The sequence below is a fragment of the Pantherophis guttatus genome, chromosome 17 (genome assembly GCF_059756535.1).
Source record: "Pantherophis guttatus breed Tessera chromosome 17, ASM5975653v1, whole genome shotgun sequence".
Lineage (NCBI taxonomy): Eukaryota > Metazoa > Chordata > Lepidosauria > Squamata > Colubridae > Pantherophis > Pantherophis guttatus.
This window is the reverse complement of record NC_142079.1, coordinates 16092214-16114720: the sequence shown is the minus strand read 5'-3', so window position 1 is coordinate 16114720 and position 22507 is coordinate 16092214. Positions and strand designations below refer to the sequence as shown.

Here is a 22507-nt window from a genome sequence, read left to right as displayed (position 1 = left end):
TTAGGCTGAAGAAACAAAACAAACCCATCAGAGAGATAGCAAGAACATTAGGCGTGGCCAAAACAACTGTTTGAAACATTCTCAAAAAGAAGGAATGCACCGGTGAGCTCAGCAACACCAAAAGACCTGGGAGACCATGGAAAACAAGTGTGGTGGATGACCGAAGAATTCTTTCCCTGGTGAAGAAAACACCCTTCACAACAGTTGGCCAGATCAAGAACACTCTCCAGGAGGTAGGTGTATGTGTATCAAAGTCAACAGTCAAGAGAAGACTTCACCAGAGTGAATACAGAGGGTTCACCACAAGATGTAAACCATTGGTGAGCCTCAAAAACAGGAAGGCCAGATTAGAGTTTGCCAAACAACATCTAACAAAGCCTTCACAGTTCTGGAACAAGATCCTATGGACAGATGAGACCAAGATCAACTTGTACCAGAGTGATGGGAAGGGAAGAGAATGGAGAAGGAAAGGAACTGCTCATGATTCTAAGCATACCATCTCATCAGTGAAGCATGGTGGTGGTAGTGTCACGGCGTGGGCATGTATGGCTGCCTATGGAACTGGTTCTCTTGTATTTATTGATGATGTGACTGCTGACAAAAGCAGCAGGATGAATTCTGAAGTGTTTCAGGCAATATTATCTGCTCACATTCAGCCAAATGCTGCAGAACTCATTGGACGGCGCTTCACAGTGCAGATGGACAATGACCCAAAGCATACTGCAAAAGCAACCAAAGAGTTTTTGAAGGGACAGAAGTGGAATGTTATGCAATGGCCAAGTCAATCACCTGACCTGAATCCCATTGAGCATGCATTTCACTTGCTGAAGACAAAACTGAAGGGAAAATGCCCCAAGATCAGGAACTGAAGACAGTTGCAGTAGAGGCCTGGCAGAGCATCACCAGGGATGAAACCCAACTTCTGGTGATGTCTATGCGTTCCAGACTTCAGGCTGTGATTGACTGCAAAGGATTTGCAACCAAGTATTAAGAAAGGAAAGTTTGATTTATGATTATTATTCTGTCCCATTACTTTTGGTCCCTTAACAAGTGGGAGGCACATATGCAAACTGCTGTAAGTCCTACACCGTTCACCTGAGTTGGATGTACATACCGTCAAATTAAAGCTGACAGTCTGCAGTTAAAGCACATTGTGTTTGTTTCATTCCAACTCCATTGTGGTGGTGTATAGAGCCAAAGATGTTAGAATTGTGTTGATGTCCCAATATTTCTGGACCTGGGCAGCTTACAAATAATAAAAACCCAATATAAAAGAATAAAACGACAACAATTACAACCAGTGATCACACAAAATCAAATGAGCCACTTGATAGGTTCCACCTCACTCTGGGTTCCCGAGCAGCATCTTCTCTGCTGAATTGATGCCAACATCCATTGGGGGATGGCAGTTTGATTCACTAAGTTTATGCTGCACATTCCCAGAATCTCCCCACTTCAGAGAAATCTGGAGTTGGTGATTCTCCCCACAGTCCTCTGCAGGTAGACAAGAAAACCTGATGAAGAGGAAGCCATGAATTAGAAGTAATTTTGGGATCCAAAGTCTTTGTCCCAGGGATGGATCAAAGACAGCTGTTCCTAAAGAAGTTTGGAGTTTTCTTTGTTTAGCAAATGCTGGGCTCTTTCAGCCACTGCCCAATCTTTGCTTCCCTGAAACAACAGGGAGGTGCAGGAAGGCATCCTAGCAAGAAAGGGGCTGGGTGGAATCTTGCGAAGCCCCATCCCTGGCAGCAGAGAAAGGTCAGGAGACCAAAAGGGAGGGGAAGACCTTAAGCCCTTTCCCATCATTTCCAGCCCCCTCAGAGGTCCAGGAGGACAGCACCCACTTTAGCTCACTTGGGAGGGAGCTCTTTCTTATGAGCCTTAGTGGTGCAGTGCAGTATTGCACTGCACTTAAAGTGCAGTATTGTAAGCTAACAGAGCTCGCTGCCAAGAGTTCGATTCTGACTGGCTCAGGGTTGACTCAGCCTTCCATCCTTCCGAGGTGGATAAAATGAGAACCCCAGATTGTTGGGGGTGGTATGCTGACTCTGTAAACCGCTTAGAGAGGGCTGGAAACCACTGTGAAGCAGTATATAAGTCTAAGGGCTATTGCTATCCCCACAGTAGCTCAAACAGAGCAGCAGTCCCGAGCAGTATGTAACCTTGTGGCAGATCCCTTCCTGGGGGAAGGAATCGAGTCCCCACCTCTAGTTTTTCTCCCTCAGCCTGCCTTGGCAAGCCTTCTCTCCCTCTCTTCACTAGCACTAGCACTTAAACTTACAATATGTGCCACCCCATAGTGATTTACAGCCCTCTCTGTGTGGGTTAGCACAGGGTTAGAGTCAGCATGTTGCCCCCAACAATCTGGGTCCTCATTTTACCCACCTCAGAAGGATGGAAGGCTGAGTCAATCTCGAGCCTGTCAGGGTAAAACTGCAGACAGTGGGCCTGCAATCCTGCATTCTAACCACGGTGCCACCAGGGCAATAGATTCAATGAATGTTAGGGGCAATCCTTCTCTGGTAGACGTTGTCTTCAAACTTCTGCTGAGCTACTTTTCACAATGGTTGGAGACCTTAGAGTGCCTCAAAGGGGCCCCGAGACGGTCTTCTGGCATCTCCCCTCCCACCACCTCAGTTCTGCTCCCACCTTCTGGATAAGCCAAAGCAACAGCAGAGACTGGCTCTCTCCCCAGGTGCCCTGATGTCTGTGAACCCTGGCGTAGCACGTTGGATCAAAGAACTCTTCTGCCATAACGAGCGGGTCGTCCTCTCGGGCTACTGGAAACACGGCTTCTTTTCCTTGACAGCAGTAGGAGCTCAGAATGTGGGATCCATCCGCATTTACTGCGATCAGGTGAGGAAACGTCAAAGGGAGGCATTTGTGGGTGGGGTGTGCAGCCCTCAGGTGTGGATGAACCCCGGCATCTCTGCCTACTGGCGCCTGCCCAGAGGCACAAGGAGACTAGGCTCCAGAATAGCTGGAGGGCCACCAGGTAATTGAGTTGGCAGTGGGGGGAAGCTTAAGTAGTTTGTGGACCCCGGAAGTTGCTCCTGTCACTGTGAAAAACCCCGAGTTGGGCCAAGGCTGGCAGGGCTTCCCCAGGAGTACCAGAGCCCCCTTCTGAGGATCAGGCAGGACCACCACCCTTGGGTTCCCCCATCTTTAACACACAGAGCGAGTTCAGGCAATAGACAAAGAATGAAAGTGGCCGACTGCGTCTTCCTCACCTGCCAGATAAACCGCCTTTTCCCCTCCTCTCTCTCGGCAGAAGCTGCAGACCAACAGCCCTCACTACAGCAAAGGATCCTTCAATGATTTCAGCTTTGTAACCACCAAGGACCACGAAGGCATTCCAATGAGGAAAGGAGAACATTTAGGCGAATTTAATTTAGGCTCAACAATTGTTCTAATCTTTGAGGCACCCAAAGATTTCAACTTCTACTTGAAGCCTGGCCAGAAGATCCGCTTTGGGGAGGCTTTGGGGTCCCTCTAAGGTCTCGGTGGTCAGAGGGGAGGGGCTTTTCTATGGATAGGGACTCCGTTCATACAAGGAAGCCGTTCGGTATGGTGGAGTATTGCTCAGCAGGACCTGAGTGAAGAGAACGAGTCCTTAGTCTTAACCTGGGGGTGCCAGGCTAGTCTCATCGTGAGGGTTGCAGATTGATCGGGGACCGTGGCCCTGAAGAATGTGGATCGGGTGCTTTTCTTCCCTCCGGGCTCTGGAAGGATGGCAGCTTCTTCCCCTTGCTCCACCTGCAGCTTGCCTTTGCACCACTCCTCAAGCTTTGCCCTGAGATGCCATAAGCTCTGCGGTCAAGAGGAAGAGGAAAGGCAGAAGGAAGCTCTCTTCTTTAAAGGGACAGGATCCAACTGGCCTCATTCAATTGAGGTTACACACACCAGTTTTTCAGTCCAATCCTAGAGAAGGGGGAGGGCTAAACAGAAAAAAAAAATGCAGCTTGAAATCCAATTAAGAAACCTGCTAAAAATCTAGTTCTCTCCCTTTAAAGGAGAGGTTTGCGCTGTCTTTGAGCCTCCAACATCCAGTCCGTGTTCAGCATTTCACTTGATGTTGCTTTGGATTGGAGGAGCCCAGCTGGCCTCTTCCTCTAGCTTCCTCCAACTTCTAAAACTCTCTTGCCATGCTGGGCCTTCACTTTTTCTGTGTTGCACGGGGGATATCAGATTTCCTTTCTTGAACCTGGCTTGCCAAAACACACACCAGTCCCATCACAAGGGATGAGAGTTTGCTTCTCTTCCCACTGTGCAGGGAAGTGGCACGGTGGACTCTGCCCAGCACCACTTAAAAAACATCATTAGGAATATTAAATCATTCTCATCTTTTCTCCTGTGCATTAACTTCTAATTCTCTGCTGGAGCTAGTTAAGGCTGAGGAGGAAGCTGAATTGAACACAATAAATTCTCCAGGTTGCCCTAAAATATTATTTATAGGCTTCAGACTTTGGAGTTATGCCACACACCCCGCCCCAAATGGTCTCTTTGTTTTAATGGCCAGTAGTTTTAGGAGACACCCAGGCTGTAGATAAATGTAGAACAGGGCTTGATCAGACCCGTGTCCTGTGTGTGATGCTGCTTTATCTATGATAAGAGCCTTTTTCTGTGGCTGTGAGGGATGAGAGGCAGAAAGTGGTCCTTTGTGATGGCTGGTCCCTCCCTCCCTTCCCCCCCAAATGCAGAAGTGAAGTCCTTAGCCAGAAAACAGCTCTTTAATCCTCCAAAATCAGCCTGTGCTCTGCTGCCATCCGGCCCAGGGAAGACATAAGGAGACCCACGGCAGACAGCTGTGCCTTGCCCTATTCGTGGAGAGGAATTACTTGCTTCTCTTTGCTTGCATTGCAGTTCGACTCTGAGCCTCCCGTTTTCTTGTTGCTCGAATTCTGCTGTAGAGGAGCCCCTTCAGCGGGTCTCCGTCAGAAGGCGGTTCTGGGCCAGGTCCTGTGAAGCGGTGGGCTCAGGGGGTCACCCAAACTCTAACCAGACGAGTGGGTTTCTTGGTGACGCTGTGAATTTCTCCAACATGGAGAATCCTTTTATTTTTCAACTGTATCAGTAGCACAGTATTTTTGTATGTCAAAATGTACAACTTAAGACATTAACTCATTAATGGCAAATGTTTTAAAGTAAAAATAAGAACTGACCATGCTTTGACTGTTAAAAGTGTTTTAATTTTGGAAAATGCTCTTGATGGGTTCTTAAAAGCAAGTCCCCTTTTCCCTTCCTGGGGTGGTTCGGTTTCAGGGTCCCCTGAGGAACAGGCGGGACTATCTGGGCGCAGCTTCTCCGGCCAGGCAGAAGGGAGGAGAGAGAGCAAATCCTCCGTGTGTCCTCACCTAGACCGGAGGTGGAGATGCCGTTCCCCAGGTCTCCAGAGCAGCTCGGATGTCCTGGACGCGGCCCACATATTTCTGCATCAGCTGCTGCTCTCCTTCCAACGTGCTTACAAGTGAGGCAATCTGCACCTTCAGCTGCAAAAAACAGAACCAAACCCAGAAACATGAAGGGGGACATGATGGCACGCTGTACCTTTCTGAAACTATTGCTAGGCTCCTTCATCCTAAACGTTTTTCCATCAGCAACCACCAGTCTCACACTTCCTGCTGGTCTTCAATCTGCCAGACCAATTCTAAGTTTATTTCTCAGGGATCTGAGGGAAGCAAGAGCAGCTTCATTTACTTCCAAGGAAAATGTGGGGTTAGCAATGTAATGTCTCTGCTAAAAGAAGATGAGTATTATTTTGGAGTGTGTTAACGGGAGCACAGAAGTCAGGAGAAGTCATTGTTCCCCTCTCCTTTGCCTTAATCGAGACCTGCTGGGAATATTCTTCCAGTTCTGGGCACCACAGGTCAAAAAGGAGAGAGAGGGGTCCACTGGGGAGAGTTCAGGTGGTGAAGGGCCCACAACCCAAGACCTGCACAGTTGGAGAAGTGGAAGAATGTGCATGTTTCATCTACAGAAGAGCAGATAGGACAGCAATCTTTAAATATCTGAAGATATCACACACAGGTGGCAGTGGGCTTATTCTCTTGAGAAAAGCAAGGGTTAAAGTTGCAAGGAAGGCTACACGTCAAGAGAAGCCTCTGGACTATGAGCCAGATGTGGGAAGCCTGAGCTCTCTTTTGCTGGAAGCCTTGAAACGGGCTGAATGGTCATCTGCCTGAGGTTCCAGTGAATCCCTGACAAGAGTTAGAGGGGTTGGACTGATGTTCCTTCCAATTTCATGAGTCTGAACCAATTGTTCTCAACGTTGGTATTTTTAAGATAAGGATATTTCAACTTTTATGCTTGCTGGGGAATTCTGGGAGTTGAAGTCCACATATCTTCAAGCTGCCAAAGTTGAGAAACACTGGTCTAAATTTTAGTCTTGTGTCTAACTAGGATCAATCATAATTTCTCTCGTTTGCAAATATCATGGAAAGGTATGTGGAGGGTGCTAAGCAACCTGCGAATTATGATGCAGCTGCCAATTTTCTGGATTCTGAAAGTGATTATCGGGTTCAGCATAGTAATTTCTAATAGAAAATCCAGACCTTGGGAATATGTTGATCTTCTGTTGTGATAGGCAAAGGCACAAAGCAATTTTGCCTAGTAACAACTCCTCCAATTCCTACAATGTTCCAGTTTTCACCTGTGTTATTTTTGCTGCCTTGCATTTAAAACCTATGAAGGTAAAGGTGAGCTTCCATGCTCAGTCCTACAACTACAGGACAAGAAAGGAACTAGGAGCCTGCCAAAGCCAGAAAGTATCGGGGGGGGGAGGGGGGTTTGCAAGGCTCGTTTCCGCTCATCTTGAAGAAGCTGAAATGTTGCAGCACTTGGCTCTGGCCTGTCTGATGCTGTCCTGTCTGTCAGTGACCCCAGAGGCCTCAAGTTGATACCTGGCCCAGCTTCTCACGGATTTCCTGCGCATCGGTGGGTTCCCCAACTCCTCTCAATTCCAGCCACTTGCAAAGAAGCCGTTCTTGTCGCTGGTAAAACCTAAAAGACAAGTGAAAACAGTTCATTGTTCTTACAGAGAAGCAACTGATGCAACAGGCAAAGAATTTCTGCCCACAGCTCACATCAACTCTGCTCTTACAAGCCATTAATTAGAAAGAGTAAAAGAAATAAATAGAAAACACAAGGAAGCTAGATGGCAAAACCTCTTCCAAAATAAACACTTGACTATCCAGGAGGCTCCTGGGCCTCCACGGACAGAACAGGCCCATCCTTCTTCAAATAGGTCTTGGTTTCCAATCTGCTCTGACCACTAGGCAGCCACCACACATACACAGCCACTGCCTTCCATATCCACCTGGAGAATGACTCCCATCCACCACCAACTTGGCTTCACAAGGAAACTGGGTGACAACCAGCCCCATTTCAATGCCACCTCACAGGAAACGAGAGAGAAGAGGGGCTGACTCTTCATTGACCCTGGCAGATCAGGCTGGGTTGAATCCTTCCTTGGTGGGAGAACCACAACCCCTCTCCCCCGCAGTCAAAGGGCCCCGGCTTGCCCCCACCCAGGCCCTTCACTCTCCCCAGAGCACTGCTTTCCAGCAGATGCTCTCGGCACCTCTGAAGGGGCAAGGAGAGGACAGCAGGCCGTGCAAAGCAGGGCAGCATCCATCCAGCCTCTCAGCTCTAGGTCTCCCAGCTCAGACCTACAAGGAGGTCTGAGGTGCTTTGAGCTTGGTTGTTTTGATGCAGATGTTTCATTATCCAAACTAGGTAACGTCACCAGTGCTAGGGAGGAGAAGGAGGTCTTCCTGCCCATCCTCCACAGCCGAGCGATTCTTCTGGTTCAGACTTTTCTACAAGCTGCAAAGCAGAAACCGACCCCTGAATTGGAACAGAAAGGCGTTTTTGGTACCCACTTCAGTTCCTGCTGCTGGCTGTAGTAATACTGCATCTTTTGCCCAATAAGTTGGAGCTCATCCTCCAGCTGCTGAATTTCAGTCTTTCCTCGCTTGGTTTCTAAAACAAAAACCAGTAACTTGCTTAGCGTTTGGAACATTTTTCCCATCCCACTTTCCTTCTAGAAATTATCTCTGGAATTTGGCAAAATTTGTGCAGACTAATCTCTTTCCCAGTCTGGTTTAGCAGGTATGAGAGGAGCTGCCGGGACGATCAGATTATTCCACATACCAAGATCAACCCAATCTTTTACTTGAAAGGCTAAATGGCTGACACCCCCAAATTCACAGATTTTCTTTTGCAAAAGTCAAGTTCTTGCCGTGCTTATGAAGCATCAAATGCCTATTTTCAAAACATTTCAGAATTTCTGCTGCTTTCTTTCTTAAATAGACTGGATTGGGTTGACATCCCCTGACACATGAAATGGCATTTTTCTAAAAGGGGGAATGAAAAGCATGTTTGGGAAAGGAGCTAATCGTAAGATTTGCATCCTGCTGATTCCACATGGAAGTTAGTGGTTTACACACAATCCAACAATCCCCCTCCCCAAATGCAGTTAAAACAGCCGTTCCCCCAGGATGAGAACTTGGTGACATCAAGCCCCAGATGCTCTCCAGAACAATCTCCTCTTGACCGCTCACCTCAAAACCACCAGTGAGGGTTCCATTCTGGCCCAAGAAACTCCATCGGACGAACACTGACAGAGACATCATCTGTTCTGTTGTATCTGTCCAATCCTATTCCCTTCCCATCCCTGTTCTTCCTCAGTCTCTCACGTGGTCTCAGAAAATGCAAATCTCTGCCTGGGGGTACCCAGGTGCCAAGCCATCTATGGGTCTTGGAAGCTTACTGGCAACTAACGCAGCTCCTGCAACTTTGGTGCTACGCTCAATGGTTCTCTTTCATGAATGGGCATTCCAGGCATTCCATCAGCCGAGGTCACAGGGGAGGGGCGGGGGAGTAGTGGTTATTATTAGAGAAGGCCTTAGGCCGAGGGAGGCCACTGTTCCTCAGACGGCCGGTTGTGAGACCCTCCTTGTGGAGTGGGGTCATGGGGTTCAGAGGGGTTTGCTGATCATGTACCTGGCTCCCTGCCACATGGCAGCAGCCCTGCCCGAGCTACTCAACGTTATCACCGCAGTGGCAGTTGATACCCCCAGACTTATGGTCATGGGGGATTTCAACCTGCCGTCCGTGGGTGAGACGTCTGAGGTGGCTCGGGAGTTCATGGCTTCCATGATGGCTATGGATCTGACCCAGCTAATTCATGGCCCTACGCACATGGGGGGAAACACACTGGACTTGATTTTTGTCTCTGGACAGTGGCTGAGTGATCTCGAGATAGGGGACATAGTCATCGAGCCCTTGCATGGTCGGATCACTCTCTCCTTCGCCTTGACCTTCGAACCGCTGCTCCCCGCCGCAGGGAGGCGGAACCGATGAGTTGGTACCGCCCCAGGCGCCTGATGGAACCTGATAGGTTCCAGATGGAGCTTGGGCCAATCCCTGAGGTTCTGGCTCACGCCTCGACTGGAGACCTAGTGGCCGCCTGGGATAGGGCGGCCGCTGGAGCTCTGGATCGAGTCGTGCCTTTGCGGCCTCTGACCCGGCGCCGATCTCACCTGGCTCCTTGGTTTACTGAGGAGCTGAGGGAGATGAAGCGCCGGAAAAGACGCCTAGAGTGTAGTTGGAGGGCCAGTCGTACTGAATCTGACCGGACACTGGTAAGATCTCATATTAAGAATTACCTAGTGGCGATAAAAACAGCGAAATGCACTTATCTTGCTGCTCTTATTGCGTCATCAGATAACCGCCCGGCCGCCCTGTTTAGGGTGACCCGCTCCCTGCTCCACCAGGAAGCGAGGGAGGACCCCTTGGAGGGAAGAGCCGAGGATTTTGTTCAGTATCTGTATGACAAAATCACTCAGATTTGGGAAGATCTGGACTCCGACTGGGTAGATCCAGCGGGGATGACGGAGGCAGGTCCTGAGAATGTTATCTGGGATGAGTTTGATTCTGTGACCCCTGAGGACGTGGACAGGATTTTGGGTAGACTGAATGCGACCACATGTTTGTTGGACCCGTGCCCCTCCTGGTTAGTGCTGGCTTCCCGGGAGGTGACGCGAGGTTGGCTCCAGGGGATTATAAATGCTTCATTGGGCGAGGGTGTCTTTCCCGCCGCCTTGAAAGAGGCGGTGGTGAGACCTCTCCTCAAGAAGCCTTCCCTGGACCCGGCAATATTGGCTAACTATCGTCCAGTCTCCAACCTTCGCTTTGTGGCGAAGGTTGTTGAGAGTGTGGTTGCATGACAGTTTCCCCAGTACCTGGATGAAACGACGTATCTAGATCCGTTCCAGTCGGGTTTCAGGCCTGGGTACAGCACGGAAACGGCATTGGTCGCGTTGGTGGATGATCTCCGGAGGGCTCGGGACAGAGGTTGTTCCTCTGTCCTGGTCCTATTAGATCTCTCAGCGGCTTTTGATACCATCGACCATGGTATCATGCTGCACCGGTTGGAAGAGTTGGGGGTGGGAGGCACTGTATTACGGTGGTTCTCCTCCTTTCTCTCCGACCGGTCGCAGTCTGTGTTGACAGGGGGGCAGAGGTCGACCCCGAGGCCCCTTATATGTGGGGTGCCACAAGGATCGGTCCTCTCGCCCCTTTTGTTCAACATTTATGTGAAGCCGCTGGGCGAGATCATCCGTGGTTTCGGGGTGGAGTACCATCAGTACGCTGACGACACCCAGCTGTACATCTCCACCCCAGACCACCCCAATGATGCCCTTGAAGTGATGTCCCGGTGCCTGGAGGCCGTACGGATCTGGATGGGGAGAAACAGGTTCAGGCTCAACCCATCCAAGACCGAGTGGCTGTGGTTTCCGACATCCCGATATAGTCAGCTGGTGCCATCGCTGACTATTGGGGGCGAAGCATTGGCCCCCACGGAAAGGGCTCGCAACTTGGGTGTCCTCCTGGATTCACGGCTGTCTTTAGAAGAGCACTTGACGGCCGTGACCGGAAGGATTTTTCATCAGGTTAGTCTGATCCGCCAGTTGCGTCCCTATCTGGATCGGGACTCCCTACGCACGGTCACTCATGCCCTCGTCACCTCCTGTCTGGACTATTGTAACGCTCTCTACATGGGGCTCCCCTTGAGGAGCACTTGGAGGCGCCAACTGGCGCAGAGTGCGGCCGCACGGGTGGTGATGGGAGCGACGTGGCGCTCCCATGTAACGCCTCTCCTGCACGAGCTGCACTGGCTCCCGGTGGTCTTCCGAGTGCGCTTCAAGGTTTTGGTTATCAGAGTGCTCCATGGTTTAGGACCTGGCTATTTGCGGGACCGCCTGCTACCACCAATAGCCTCCCACCGACCAGTACGCTCCCATAGAGAGGGTACTATCTGGAACGAGCTCCCCCCCGAGATACGGAGGTTTCTGGATCTGAGTACCTTCCGTCGCGCGTTTAAGACGTTCCTATTCCATCAAGCTGGCCTGACCTAAACTTTTCCTCTTTTTAAATGGGAATTTTAAATTTGGTTTTAAATTATTGGGGTTTTAAAATGGTTCAGCCAAATTTATTTAATTTGTTTTATCTCCATTTTAAATTTTGTATTTATATGTTTTATTTTATGGCTGTTCACCGCCCTGAGTCCTTCGGGAGTAGGGCAGTATACAAATTTAATAAAATGAAAAATGAAATGAAATGAAATAGGGGGGGGGGCTGTTCTCTTTTGACTGCAGCTTCCAAATGGCCCCCACATACAGCACTCTGCAGTAGCCCAGCCTAGAAGTGCTAAGGCCCTGGGTAACTACTGCCAGGTGGAGTTGAGGCTGGTGCTGTCCCCTGGCTGTGGCTCCCAGGTGGCTCTCTTAAGGGTAGCCAGGAGACCAGGATTATCTCCGTGTCACAGGCCTACTTTGGGGAAGCACAGTTCCATCCAGAACTACAAGGGGACAAAAGACCAGACAATTTTGGGACAAGCACAATCTCTGCCTTGCCAGGATTCACCCAATTGTTTCCACCCATTCCCACACACCTTCCAGGCACCAGGTCAAGATTTCCCAGCAATTCCGGCTAACTGGGCATCACTAGCACATTACAAATATTTCACTCCAAACGGGCTAATGACTCCACTCAGTGTTTTCATGGACGTATTTAAGAGCAGGATGAGAGGCACTCTGGCACCAACCACTGAAACTGCCCTTTTAAGCACCGACAATTTTCCTAAATCTTCCTTCACTCAAGTAGAAGCCAGGTTGGGCACAGATCCAGCCCACAGGTGGCTGGGCCCATTCTGCAGATTGCTTGCTCAGAATCACCAAACCACAAAGAATCCCAAGGAAGCTTCCTCATTTCATCAGGCATTGTCCAGAGTCCAGGCCTGAGCAAATTTGTGCAATTTTTTTTATCAGCAATACATTGCACAAACATCTCAAGGCAGCCTCCGGTAGCTCTCGAGTTTCACCTCCCAGAAGAGAGGAGTTAATGGCTAATCAGGTATTCTTTGCTCAATGTAGTAAGAGTGGGAAAAGGGAAAAGCTGCATCGTGGCGTATGCCTTTTTTGTGGGGTATGTACTTTATGTGGTCAAGAACGTCTCTAGCCCCTTCTGCTGCTCCATCTCCTGGGGTTCCTCAACCAAGGAACTCTCCAGAACCTGCAGATGACAGCAGCAGCTTGGATGCCAAGCAGCCTGGTCTCCATGCACCAGAGACTCAGCTGAACTGATTTCCATATTGAGAAGCTTCCCAACCCCTTAGAAATCCATCTGGACCATCATGTGCTGGTGAGCCTCATGCAAACCTGAGGACAATTATGGCACAATGGACTAACCATAACATCCTCCACCTTCGGCTCCTATACCCATTGTGCTGATGTCAAGATCAGACCAATGGCTCATGAAGCCTGATTGGCTTTAGTGCCCCTCCTGGTAATCAGGGAGGCATTTGCCCGAGTCGCTTCCAAACACTATCCTGCCTCTCAGGACTTAAGGAATGTTTCAACCCTCTTCGCTTATTTAAGGATTCTGGTCTATCTCAGTCAAGGGTTTCCCCTTTATTTGCCACACCTCCCTTCTATGAAGCAGGGAAGGAAAACGTTTCTTCTGAAGGTGTCTCAGAGTTCCAGCATTACCTGCTTTTCTGCAAAGAGAAGGACTCCTCCTTCTTGTAAAATCTTCGGGTACCAGCAAAGGCCCCCTCGAGACCACGGCTGGCTTCTCTTTGCCAGGGGCTGCAGCCGGAGGGCTGAGGGAAGGCTGGGGAAGGCAAAGGAGACCCTCACACCTGTAGCTCTGAGCTGGGCTCGCTGGTCCCACCTGAAGCCCCCAGGAGGGCCCCTGGATTGAGTGCCTTGGCCATCAGCCTCTGGATCGTGGAACGCCACAACCCAGACCCCGATCCACTCCCCCCCCCCCAAGAGGCCTGGGGAAGTAGCAGAGTGGGAGATGCTACGTTCAGATGCTCACCGTCTTGACACTCGCCCTCTTCATCCCCAGCATGAAGGAGGAGGGCGGCTGTAGCTCTGGGGCAGCACCGGTGGGGCCGTGAAGCCAAGGACTCCTGGGGGCCAGTGGCCCAGATTTGGGAAAGGAACCAGAAGAGTAGCCGGAGCCACTGAAAGGGGACGCTGGAGGGTCGATGCTGGAGGGGGCAAGCAAGAGGGGGCCTGCTGCCGTTGGCTGAGCAAAACCAGCTGAGCTTTCCAGCCTGCGGAGGGGGGAGAAATATTTGCTAGTTTTTGTATAAATACTCAGTGCTCTTCCTAAACGTTTATCCATGTATGCCTCTGCCTTTCCGAGGTCTTTTTACCACAGCTGGAAGCAAAGCCATCACACCCAAAACAGCACACACACATACACAGAGGTCTATGCTGATAACTGTCCACTTCCCTTGGCCACGGCTAGTGCTGGCAGGGGGCCAGCTCCTTGGAAATCGGCCAGGGATGTTGGTCCCTGAAAGGAGTGATGCAGCACAACTGATCGTTATTTGTTCGTGGGTTATTATTTAACAGGTTCTAATTCAACCATCATAAAGTGGCTTATCTAAAGAGGAAGCTGGGATTCTGCAACTTGGAAGGTTGGAACAAATTTATCTGCATGGCTGAATTTGGCTACGATACTGATCATGATCAGAGCTCCAATTGGGAGGCTGATCTTGGGATGGTGAGTCAGAGTCACTCTGACTCACCATCCAGACCAGACAGGAAATTAAACCAGATGAGCGAATTCTACTCTACCGTTAAGGCTGCATTAACAGAATTTTGCAAGTCTGAAAGTACAGCCTCCTGAGGCCTCTCCTTTGCCACGTGAGAAGTTAGGGAGGGTCCCTGGCAAGCCACTTTCTCTGCCCGTTATGCAGGTGTGGGCAGTGTCCTCCCTTATCTGATTGTTCACTTTTCTTCACCCCGTCTGCCGAGGTCTTTTCCACCTACCATTACCATCTCTTTGCAGTTCCCTGAAACATACATTTTGACTGGGATGCCCGAATGTTTGCCTGCATCTGAACTTTGGACCCAAATCAATGTGTAGGCAGGCCCAACAAGAATTACAGAAAAGAGACTAACTCATGAGGGCCAGAAACCTGACCTTGTTGTCCACTTACCACTTCCCTGCATGCGGTACTCCCCTTTTCTCAGGAAATGGTATCAGGAAATCAGGTCTACGAGGCTGCAGCCTCACCTGGCGAGCTGCATACCTGTGGGCAGGAGTACAGTGCTATTAGGGGCTCCGACTCAACCCTTCCAAGACCGAGTGGCTGTGGCTTCCGGCGTCCCGATATAGCCAGCTGGTGCCATCGCTGGCTATTGGGGGCGAATCACTGGCCCCCACGGAGAGGGCTCGCAACTTAGGCGTCCTCCTGGACACACAGCTGTCTTTAGAAGAGCACATGACGGCCGTGGCCAGGGGGGCTTTTTATCAGGTTCGCCTGATACGCCAGTTGCGCCCCTTTCTGGATCGGGACTCCCTACGCACGGTCCCTCAAGCACTCGTCACTTCCCGCCTGGACTACTGCAATGCTCTCTACATGGGGCTCCCCTTGGGGTGCACTCGGAGGCTACAGTTAGTCCAGAATGCGGCCGCGCGGGGGATTATGGGAGCGACGGGGCGCTCACATATGACACCTCTCCTGCGCGAGCTGCACTGGCTTCCTATGGTCTTCCGGGTGCGCTTCAAGGTGTTGGTAACTACCTTTAAAGCGCTCCATGGCTTAGGGTCGGGGTATCTGCGAGACCTCCTTCTGCTGCCAATAGCCTCCCATCGACCGGTTCGCTCGCACAGAGAGGGCCTCCTCAGGGTGCCGTCGGCCAGACAGTGTCGGGTGGCGACCCCCAGGGGAAGAGCTTTCTCTGTGGCAGCACCCGCCCTCTGGAATGACCTACCCCCTGAGATACGCACAATATCAGACCTCCAGACTTTTCGTCTGGCCCTGAAAACACACCTATTCCATCTAGCCGGGCTGGCTTGATCCCATCCTCTCAGTTTTAATTGAATTCGGTTTTAATTGGGTGGTTTTTAATATCTTGGGCCAAAATTATTTAATTGTTTTAAATTGTTTTTAAATTTTATATGCAATGTTTTATCTTGGCTGTACACCGCCCTGAGTCCCGCAGGAGAAGGGTGGTATAGAAATAAAATAAAATAAAATAAAAAAATAAAATAAATAAATTTGCTTGGCATCCCCAGGGCAGCTGCTCACCAGCAGGACACATGCAAAGTGGCTTTGCACAAGCTGATGGGTTGCCCAAACTCTCCTCCTCCATCCCCCAGGCCCTTTATCCAGGACTATGGGGGGAGGGGGGCAAAGAGGCCATCGGGTGGCCAGGAGAAAAGGAAAAGGCGGTGGAGGAAACCAACTCCCAAGGGCCACCTTATTGCCAAACAGCCCTTCTGCCTCCTCTGAGCTGCAGCCTTGAGGCCCACCGCCAGCCCAACGATTCATGGCAGACGGTTCAAGCAGGGCACCCAGGAGGCCTCAAGATGGGGCACCCCTCCCCTCTCAGAGAGAGTGAAAGCTGGAGAAAGGGGTTCCGAGGGTCTGGGCACAGGGGAAGTGTCCTGTTGCAGACATCAGCTCTTCTCTTGCTCCTTCTTTGCAGGGGAAACATTGCGAGCCAAATCAGAGACAAGTGCGTGATGCAGCTGCAGAAAAATCCAGTCCTTGGCAGCTTCAACCAAAGTACGGGGTCCCAACTAAGGGAAGGCCCAGCTCCTCTCCCGTCTACAATAGGGATGTGGCAGGGAGCATCCGGGGTCCAGTTCTGGGCAGTGCAATTTAGGAAGGAGCTGGCAAACCAGAGCTGTGATGAGAAGGGCCCTGAGGGTTCAGCATGGAAGAAAAAAGATGGGGGCGCATATTCATCCACACGACCGCATCTGCGATTTCTGACTCACAAATCTGTGAGGATGGAATCTCCGGCAGCTTGGTAGTCCCTTGGCACACCGGGAACGTTGGCCTGTCCCCTGGGAACGCCAGGAGGGACATGGCCCAGCCTTGGCACTTCAAAAGTCACGTGCTTTTTGGCGGGAGTGCCTGAAAGTGCCAGGCTGGGCTTCCGGGAAAGAGCCTTCTGCTTCCACATCATGGCACAGCGGTAGACCAAGTGGTGACGCTGACAGGCAGCCTGCAAGCACAGAGCAGGAGGGGCTGGTCTCGCACTCTGGTCCCAGACCCCGAACCCCACCCAGGAATGAAAAGCCTGCCCCAAGCAGAGCCCTCCCCGCCCTCCAGCCATCATCAGACTGGGCAGGGCCCCGCACCCAAATCCATTGGCCCTGTCGTGGGAGTGAGAGACGCGCTTGCCAGCCGGGCTCTGGCTTCACCTGCAGCTGATGCTGGGCTTGCAAGCACCCTCGGCGCCGCTTCATGGCGGCCACGTATCTCAGGATGCGGCAGATGCCCTCGCGCAGCAGCTCCACCTGGTAGCTCTCGGCCGCCCGTGCCATCCGTCCCTTCTTCCGCAGCTGCTCCTGCACGAAGCCTCCCCAGGCGCTCAGCACCTGCAGCCAAGGTAAAGCGGGGCAGCCTGGAGAGCGGCATCCCCCTCACTCACTTTCCAGTGCCCCAAAGAGAGGCTGAGAGGAAGCGCTGAGGGCCACGCTGGCTGGGGAAAAAACCCTGGCCAGCCTGTGCAACGAAGCTCTCCTAGCGAGTGGGAGTTACCCTGTGCCCTTTGCCATGAAGCGCAATCAGGTCTTTGCTCTGGGAGTCCTTAGGGACCGTGCTTACAATGGCATTTCTCTTCTGTCTTTTGAACTTCATATAAGAGAGAGAGATGCAGCTAGTGGGCAGGGAGGGATAAATCTTTCAGAAATGCCGGATGCGCCATCAGACAGCTTGACTGTGCCCTGAGAGCAGAAAGTGACGGCCACGAGGAAACCAGATGGGACAACTCTAGAAATGAAGAACCTGGCAGTTCCTACACTGGACAGAATCTGGTTCTGAAGAACAGTTACCCCCTGCTAGCTTCCCAACCCTCTAATTTTGAAGAGACTCTGGAGGGAGAAAAGCAGAGGTCACGTATAGATGGAAACTCAAGTGAGGACGTTTGAGGCAGAGGGATACAATCATCATCAAGGAAGGTACTAAGACCACTCTATAAAGCCCTAGTAAGACCACACTTAGAATACTGCATCCAGTTTTGGTCACCACACTATAAGAAAGATGTTAAGACTCTAGAAAGGGTGCAGAGAAGAGCAACCAGGATGATGAGGGGCCTGGAGACTCAAACATATGATGAACAGTTGCAGGAACTGGGCCTGGCTAGCCTAGTGAAGAGAAGGACCAGGATAGCAGTCTTCCAATATTTGAGGGGCTGCCACAGAGAGGAGGGGGTCAAGCTATTTTCCAAAGCACCTGAAGGCCAGACAAGGAATAATGGATTGAAACTGAACAAGAAGAGATTCAACCTGGAAATAAGAAGAAATTTTCTGACATAGCAATCAACCCATGGAACAGAAGTTGCGTTCAGAAGTTGTGGGAGCTTCATCACTGGAAGCTTTCAAGAAGAGACTGGACTGCAATTGTCAGAAATGGTATAGGGACTCCTGCTTGGCCAAAGGGTTGGACTAGATGACTTACAAGGTCCCTTCCAACTCTGTTATTCTGTTAAGAGGCTGAAGAAGTGAGAGGTGTGTTTCAAAAGCCCTCCCAGGGAGCCAAGGGCCTTCGTGGGTGCAAGAGCAAGAGTAAGCAAGATCACAGGCTAAACCACGGAGAAACAGAGTCCAGTTCTAGGCTGCCTGGACAGCCCTGCCTCTATCTCCAACAACTGTTGCTGCATAAACTCTTCTCTTTACCTTCGGCCTCCTTTACTCATTGACTGCGGAATTGCTACTCCACAACATTGGATAGGATGTGACCTTTGTACGTGTTGCTATCACCTGTTGAACACCGATGCTCAGGTTTTAAAAGGGACACGGCTGAGAAGATTACAGAGGCTGCTTCCTGGGGTTTCATAACAGGGTGTTGCAAGACTCTTTATCTGTTTGGCATCCTGATAAATGTGGGTCAGCGATGTCAACCTTGCTGGATCATCCAGTAGGAAAAACTCTCAATGAAGAGTATGCTACATTAAACGTTTAAAAACCTAACAATACAGAACTTGAAAGAAATTTTGCAAAATTCACAATAGATGGTAATCAACAAAATGGAAACTGACCAAATAGTTACATCATTTCAATATCCTGCTTTTTTCTTTTACATTTAGAACTGGATAGAATGTAGATGCTTTAATGTTTGTTTACTTGCTTTTTGATTTTTTTAAAAAGGTTTATCTTCTGTTTCCTATTCCAATTTTTTTTTGCCATTTTCTTTATCTGGATTTCTTCTTTGATGTAGATAGCATAGCATAATTACAACCATTTGTGATGATGAGGGGACTGGAGGCTCAAACATACGATGAACGGTTGCAGGAACTGGGCATGGCTGGTCTAGTGAAGAGAAGGACCAGGGGAGACACAAGAGCAGTCTTCCAATATTTGAGGGGCTGCCACAGAGAGGAGGGGGTCAACCTATTTTCCAAGGCACCCAAAGGCCAGACAAGGAATAACGGATGGAAACTGATCAAGGAGAGATTCAACCTGGAAATAAGGAGGAATTTCCTGACAGTGAGAACAATCAATCGATGGAACAGAAGTTGCCTTCAGAACTTGTGGGAGCTTCATCACTGGAGGCTTTCAAGAAGAGACTGGACAGCCATCTTTCAGAAATGGTGTAGGGACTCCTACTTGGGCGGGGGGTTGGACTAGATGACCTACAAGGTCCCTTCCAACTCTGTTAATCTGAATCTATCTAAAATGAACAAAGGCCTGGAGGCTAAAACATCTGAAGAACGGTTGCAGGAACTGGGCCTGGCTAGTCTAGTGAAGAGAAGGACCAGGGGAGACAAGATAACATCTTCCAATATTTGAGGGGCTGCCACAGAGAGGAAGAGGTTGAGCTATTTTCCAAAGCACCTGAAAGCCAGACAAGGAACAATGGATGGAAACTGAACAAGGAGAGATTCAACCTAGAAATGAGGAGGAATTTTCTGACAGTGAGAACAATCAACCCATGGAACAGAAATTGCCTTCGGACGTTGTGGGAGCTTCATCCCTGGAGGCTTTCAAGAAGAGACTGGGCTGCCATCGGTCAGAAATGGTGGAGGGTCTCCTGCTTGGGGGGGGGGGTTGGCGTTGGACTAGATGACCTACAAGGTCCCTTCCAACTCTCTATTCTATTCTCATCCAAGAAGCTTCTTCAGAACTGGAGATGCTTCTTGCATGAGGAGCGAAACATTTTCAAAGAAAAACACCAAGAAAGTCCAGTTAACTTTTGGAAAAGCAACACAGGGACGTCTGAAACACAATGCCCAATGCACACCCACCTCCTTTGCACAGCCTCTCAGAACCACAAATGGTGCTGGAAAGAGGAGACGGGAGGGTGGGCACTGGGGGGCTCCACAGTCAGCAGTCCCAAGCTGAGGGAGCTGGGGATGGGTACCCACAGGGCCAAGACTGACCTTCCGCTGGAGGGTCCGGGACCAGTGCCAGAGGGCCCGCATGGTCTGCTGCTGCTCTCGCCGTCTGTCCGCCAGCTGTAGGCGCAGAAAGAGGACTGAATGGCCACGCTGACAGCCGGCATCCACAAAAGGAGCCCTACAGTGGCTGCAAGACCAAAGGGGAAGGTGCCCTCTCTCCTCACCCCAGGGAACCTCCACTCCTGGCCAGCCTCAGCCTCTTCCTGCCCTGCTTGGAAGGGGGCCGGGGGCCAAAGTGGGTGCCATGTGCCCAAGCTCACCTGCACCTTCCAGGAGGCAAAGGCGGCTGCAGAAAGTCTCCGGGCCAGCAGCTGCTCCCCTTGCCTCTGCAGGAGCTACAGGGGGGAAAGCACCACCTGAAGCCCCCTTCCCTCCTGGAGGGGGACAAGGGCTGCTTCTGCCTGCTGCAGCTGCTTTTCCCAAATGCAGACGGTAATCTCAGCTTCATTCCCTCCCAGCACCCCCAAATAGATCCCTCCGGTGGAACCCAAAACCCTAACCCAGTGGAAAGGCCACACTTGACCAGAAAGGACTCCTCACCTACGTCTCCCCTCCCCAAAAGAGGGAATCTCCTCCTGGGAGATCTCACCATGACCCTGAGGCGGCTGAGATGATCTTGCTTCCACCTCTCCAGGCACCGGCTGAGCAGCTGCCTCCGGTGATGCTCGGCTGCCACGGTGAGCTGCCCCCTCTGCTGGGAAGAGCTGGCAGTGGCCTCCCTCCAGCGGAGAAACAGCCCCCGCAGCCTCTCTGTGGGGAGGAAGGAGGACTCAGCTGCTGTGACAGCCCCTGACCCCTCACCACCCCCTGGCTGGGAAGGCTGCTAGACCAGGAGTGTCCAACCTTGGCTATTTTAAGGCTTGTGGATTTCAGCTTCAAGGATTCTCCAGTCAGCTCTGGGGGAATTCTGGGAGTTGACATCTACAAGTCTTAAAGTTGTCAAGTTGGACCCCCCTGCACTAGAAACAGTGCAAAGGCTGTGGTGGCCACTTCCAGGACTCTGCCCTGTGCCCAGCTGGTATCACCCCACTGCCAACTTAGATATGGGGGAAAGGAAGAGCAAGTGGGGGCTGGTGAGCCAGTCCTTCCCTCCACAAGCCAAACCCCAGAGCAGCCTCCGCTCCTTGGACTGGGCTTGCAAAGGATTCCTGGGCCTGAGAATCAAGCATCAGTTTAGCAAGCTGTGTCAATTCTGCCTCAGTCATCCACCCCCCTTAGTTTAACTAGCAAAGAAAAAAAGACTCCTGGCTCATTTCTTTTGCCAAGAGTAGACTTTGTGAGAACAAAGTGCTTACAGGTGAGATGGGCAGAATTTGTTGTCTTGGCGGGAAAACAATGCAATTAACTTTCCCCTTTTCCCCTGGCCACCCTCCCCCACTCCCCCTCCCCCCATTGTTTGTTTGTGTCTTTCTCACCTCCACATTCCTTTGGCTGCCCTTGTGCTTGACTGGTGCTCCCCACAGTCAGGGCCGGCTCTGCTTCAAACCCAACCCTCAACCCCCACAATCTCTCCCCCTCCCACCGTTGCCGATGTCAAGCTGGCAAAAGATGCAATGCGAAGCAAGCAGCAGAATGACCTCTATGACAACCATCATTGAAGGCAGATGTTTTACTCCTGGGGTGTCTCCTACTAGGCCAACACAGCAACTGTGTTCCAAAGGTGCTTTTCCAAAAGGCAACTGGACTTTCTTGATTGTTTTCCTTTAAAATGTTTCGCTTCTCATCCAAGAAGCTTCTTCAGTTCTACTGAAGTTCTTCAGCTCCCCGGATGACAAGCAAACTAAGAAAGTCCAGTTGTCTTTTGGAAAAGCATCTTGGGGGCAACCATGAAGGAGAATCTCCATAGACTCCTGACCCAGCCCCAAATTCCAGCTGGACTGAAATGGAGAAGCGACTCTCGTCCTGCAGAGGCATCGAGAGATGTTCAAGCAGCTCTGCCTTCGGCCACCACATCCTGCCCTTCCCCCCCAGGAGAAAAACTGCCCTGTAATAATGATGGGCTTTAAGCTCATTGCTGGATGGGAAGTGATGGGCACTGCTACCCCTCTATCGCTGGCAAATGGGGGAGAGGGCATGGCTGCCAAAAAGGTGCCAAGGCTGAAAGAATTCCTCCAAAGAATCACACACACCCCTCACCTGTCTGCAAGTGCCTCTGGGCATCCTTCACAGCCACAGCCACCTTTTCTCGGCTATCGGCCTGCAGCGCAGCTGCCTCCCTCCACTGGAACAACACCTGCACTGAGAAAACGGGAGGCTTGAATATTTCCAGGGCCACATTTTATCTCATGGCGAGAAAGCATCCCAAGACAACAGCTGCTCACTGAGTTTCCCTTACTTTGGACTTCACCAAAACCCATCCGAGCGTGGGGGTGGAGGGGCAGATGGCCGGAGAGCAGGGGTGAAATGCTCCCAGTTCGGACCGGATCACCTGATCTGGTAGCGATGGCAGCAGGTGGTTCGGAGAACCGGTAGCAAACATCCCTACCCCCCCCCATGCCCATCTGAGCCGTGCAATCATCAGAGGCTTTTTTTTTTTTAAAGCATTTTTTCTACAACCTCTTCGGCCAAAA

The 22507-nt window shown here is 50.9% G+C and overlaps 2 protein-coding genes across 8 annotated transcripts in view; one reads left to right on the top strand and one right to left on the bottom strand.

Annotated features, from left to right (window-relative positions):
• Positions 1-5166, top strand: part of PISD (phosphatidylserine decarboxylase) — a 63762-nt gene extending 58596 nt beyond the window's left edge. For all 3 annotated transcript variants that reach the window (XM_034438503.3, XM_034438504.2, XM_034438502.3), the window contains 2 exons: positions 2696-2856; positions 3272-5166. In XM_034438503.3, coding sequence (XP_034294394.2) covers positions 2696-2856; positions 3272-3496 — 386 coding nt within the window. In that variant the 3' untranslated portion in view covers positions 3497-5166. The remainder of the gene's footprint in view (positions 1-2695; positions 2857-3271) is intronic.
• Position 5167: 1 nt separating this feature from the next.
• SFI1 (SFI1 centrin binding protein) overlaps positions 5168-22507 on the bottom strand; it is a 39747-nt gene continuing 22407 nt past the window's right edge. For 3 of the 5 annotated variants that reach the window (XM_060683603.2, XM_060683605.2, XM_087880616.1), the window contains 12 exons: positions 22074-22170; positions 20527-20687; positions 20198-20272; positions 19920-19994; positions 16741-16917; positions 16312-16541; positions 14522-14614; positions 13387-13627; positions 13053-13176; positions 7881-7980; positions 6900-6999; positions 5168-5489 (listed from right to left, as the gene is read on the bottom strand). In XM_060683603.2, the coding sequence (XP_060539586.2) occupies positions 5355-5489; positions 6900-6999; positions 7881-7980; positions 13053-13176; positions 13387-13627; positions 14522-14614; positions 16312-16541; positions 16741-16917; positions 19920-19994; positions 20198-20272; positions 20527-20687; positions 22074-22170 (1608 nt within the window). In that variant the 3' untranslated portion in view covers positions 5168-5354. The remainder of the gene's footprint in view (positions 5490-6899; positions 7000-7880; positions 7981-13052; positions 13177-13386; positions 13628-14521; positions 14615-16311; positions 16542-16740; positions 16918-19919; positions 19995-20197; positions 20273-20526; positions 20688-22073; positions 22171-22507) is intronic. The other 2 variants (XM_087880615.1, XM_060683602.2) reach the window with 2 other exon arrangements.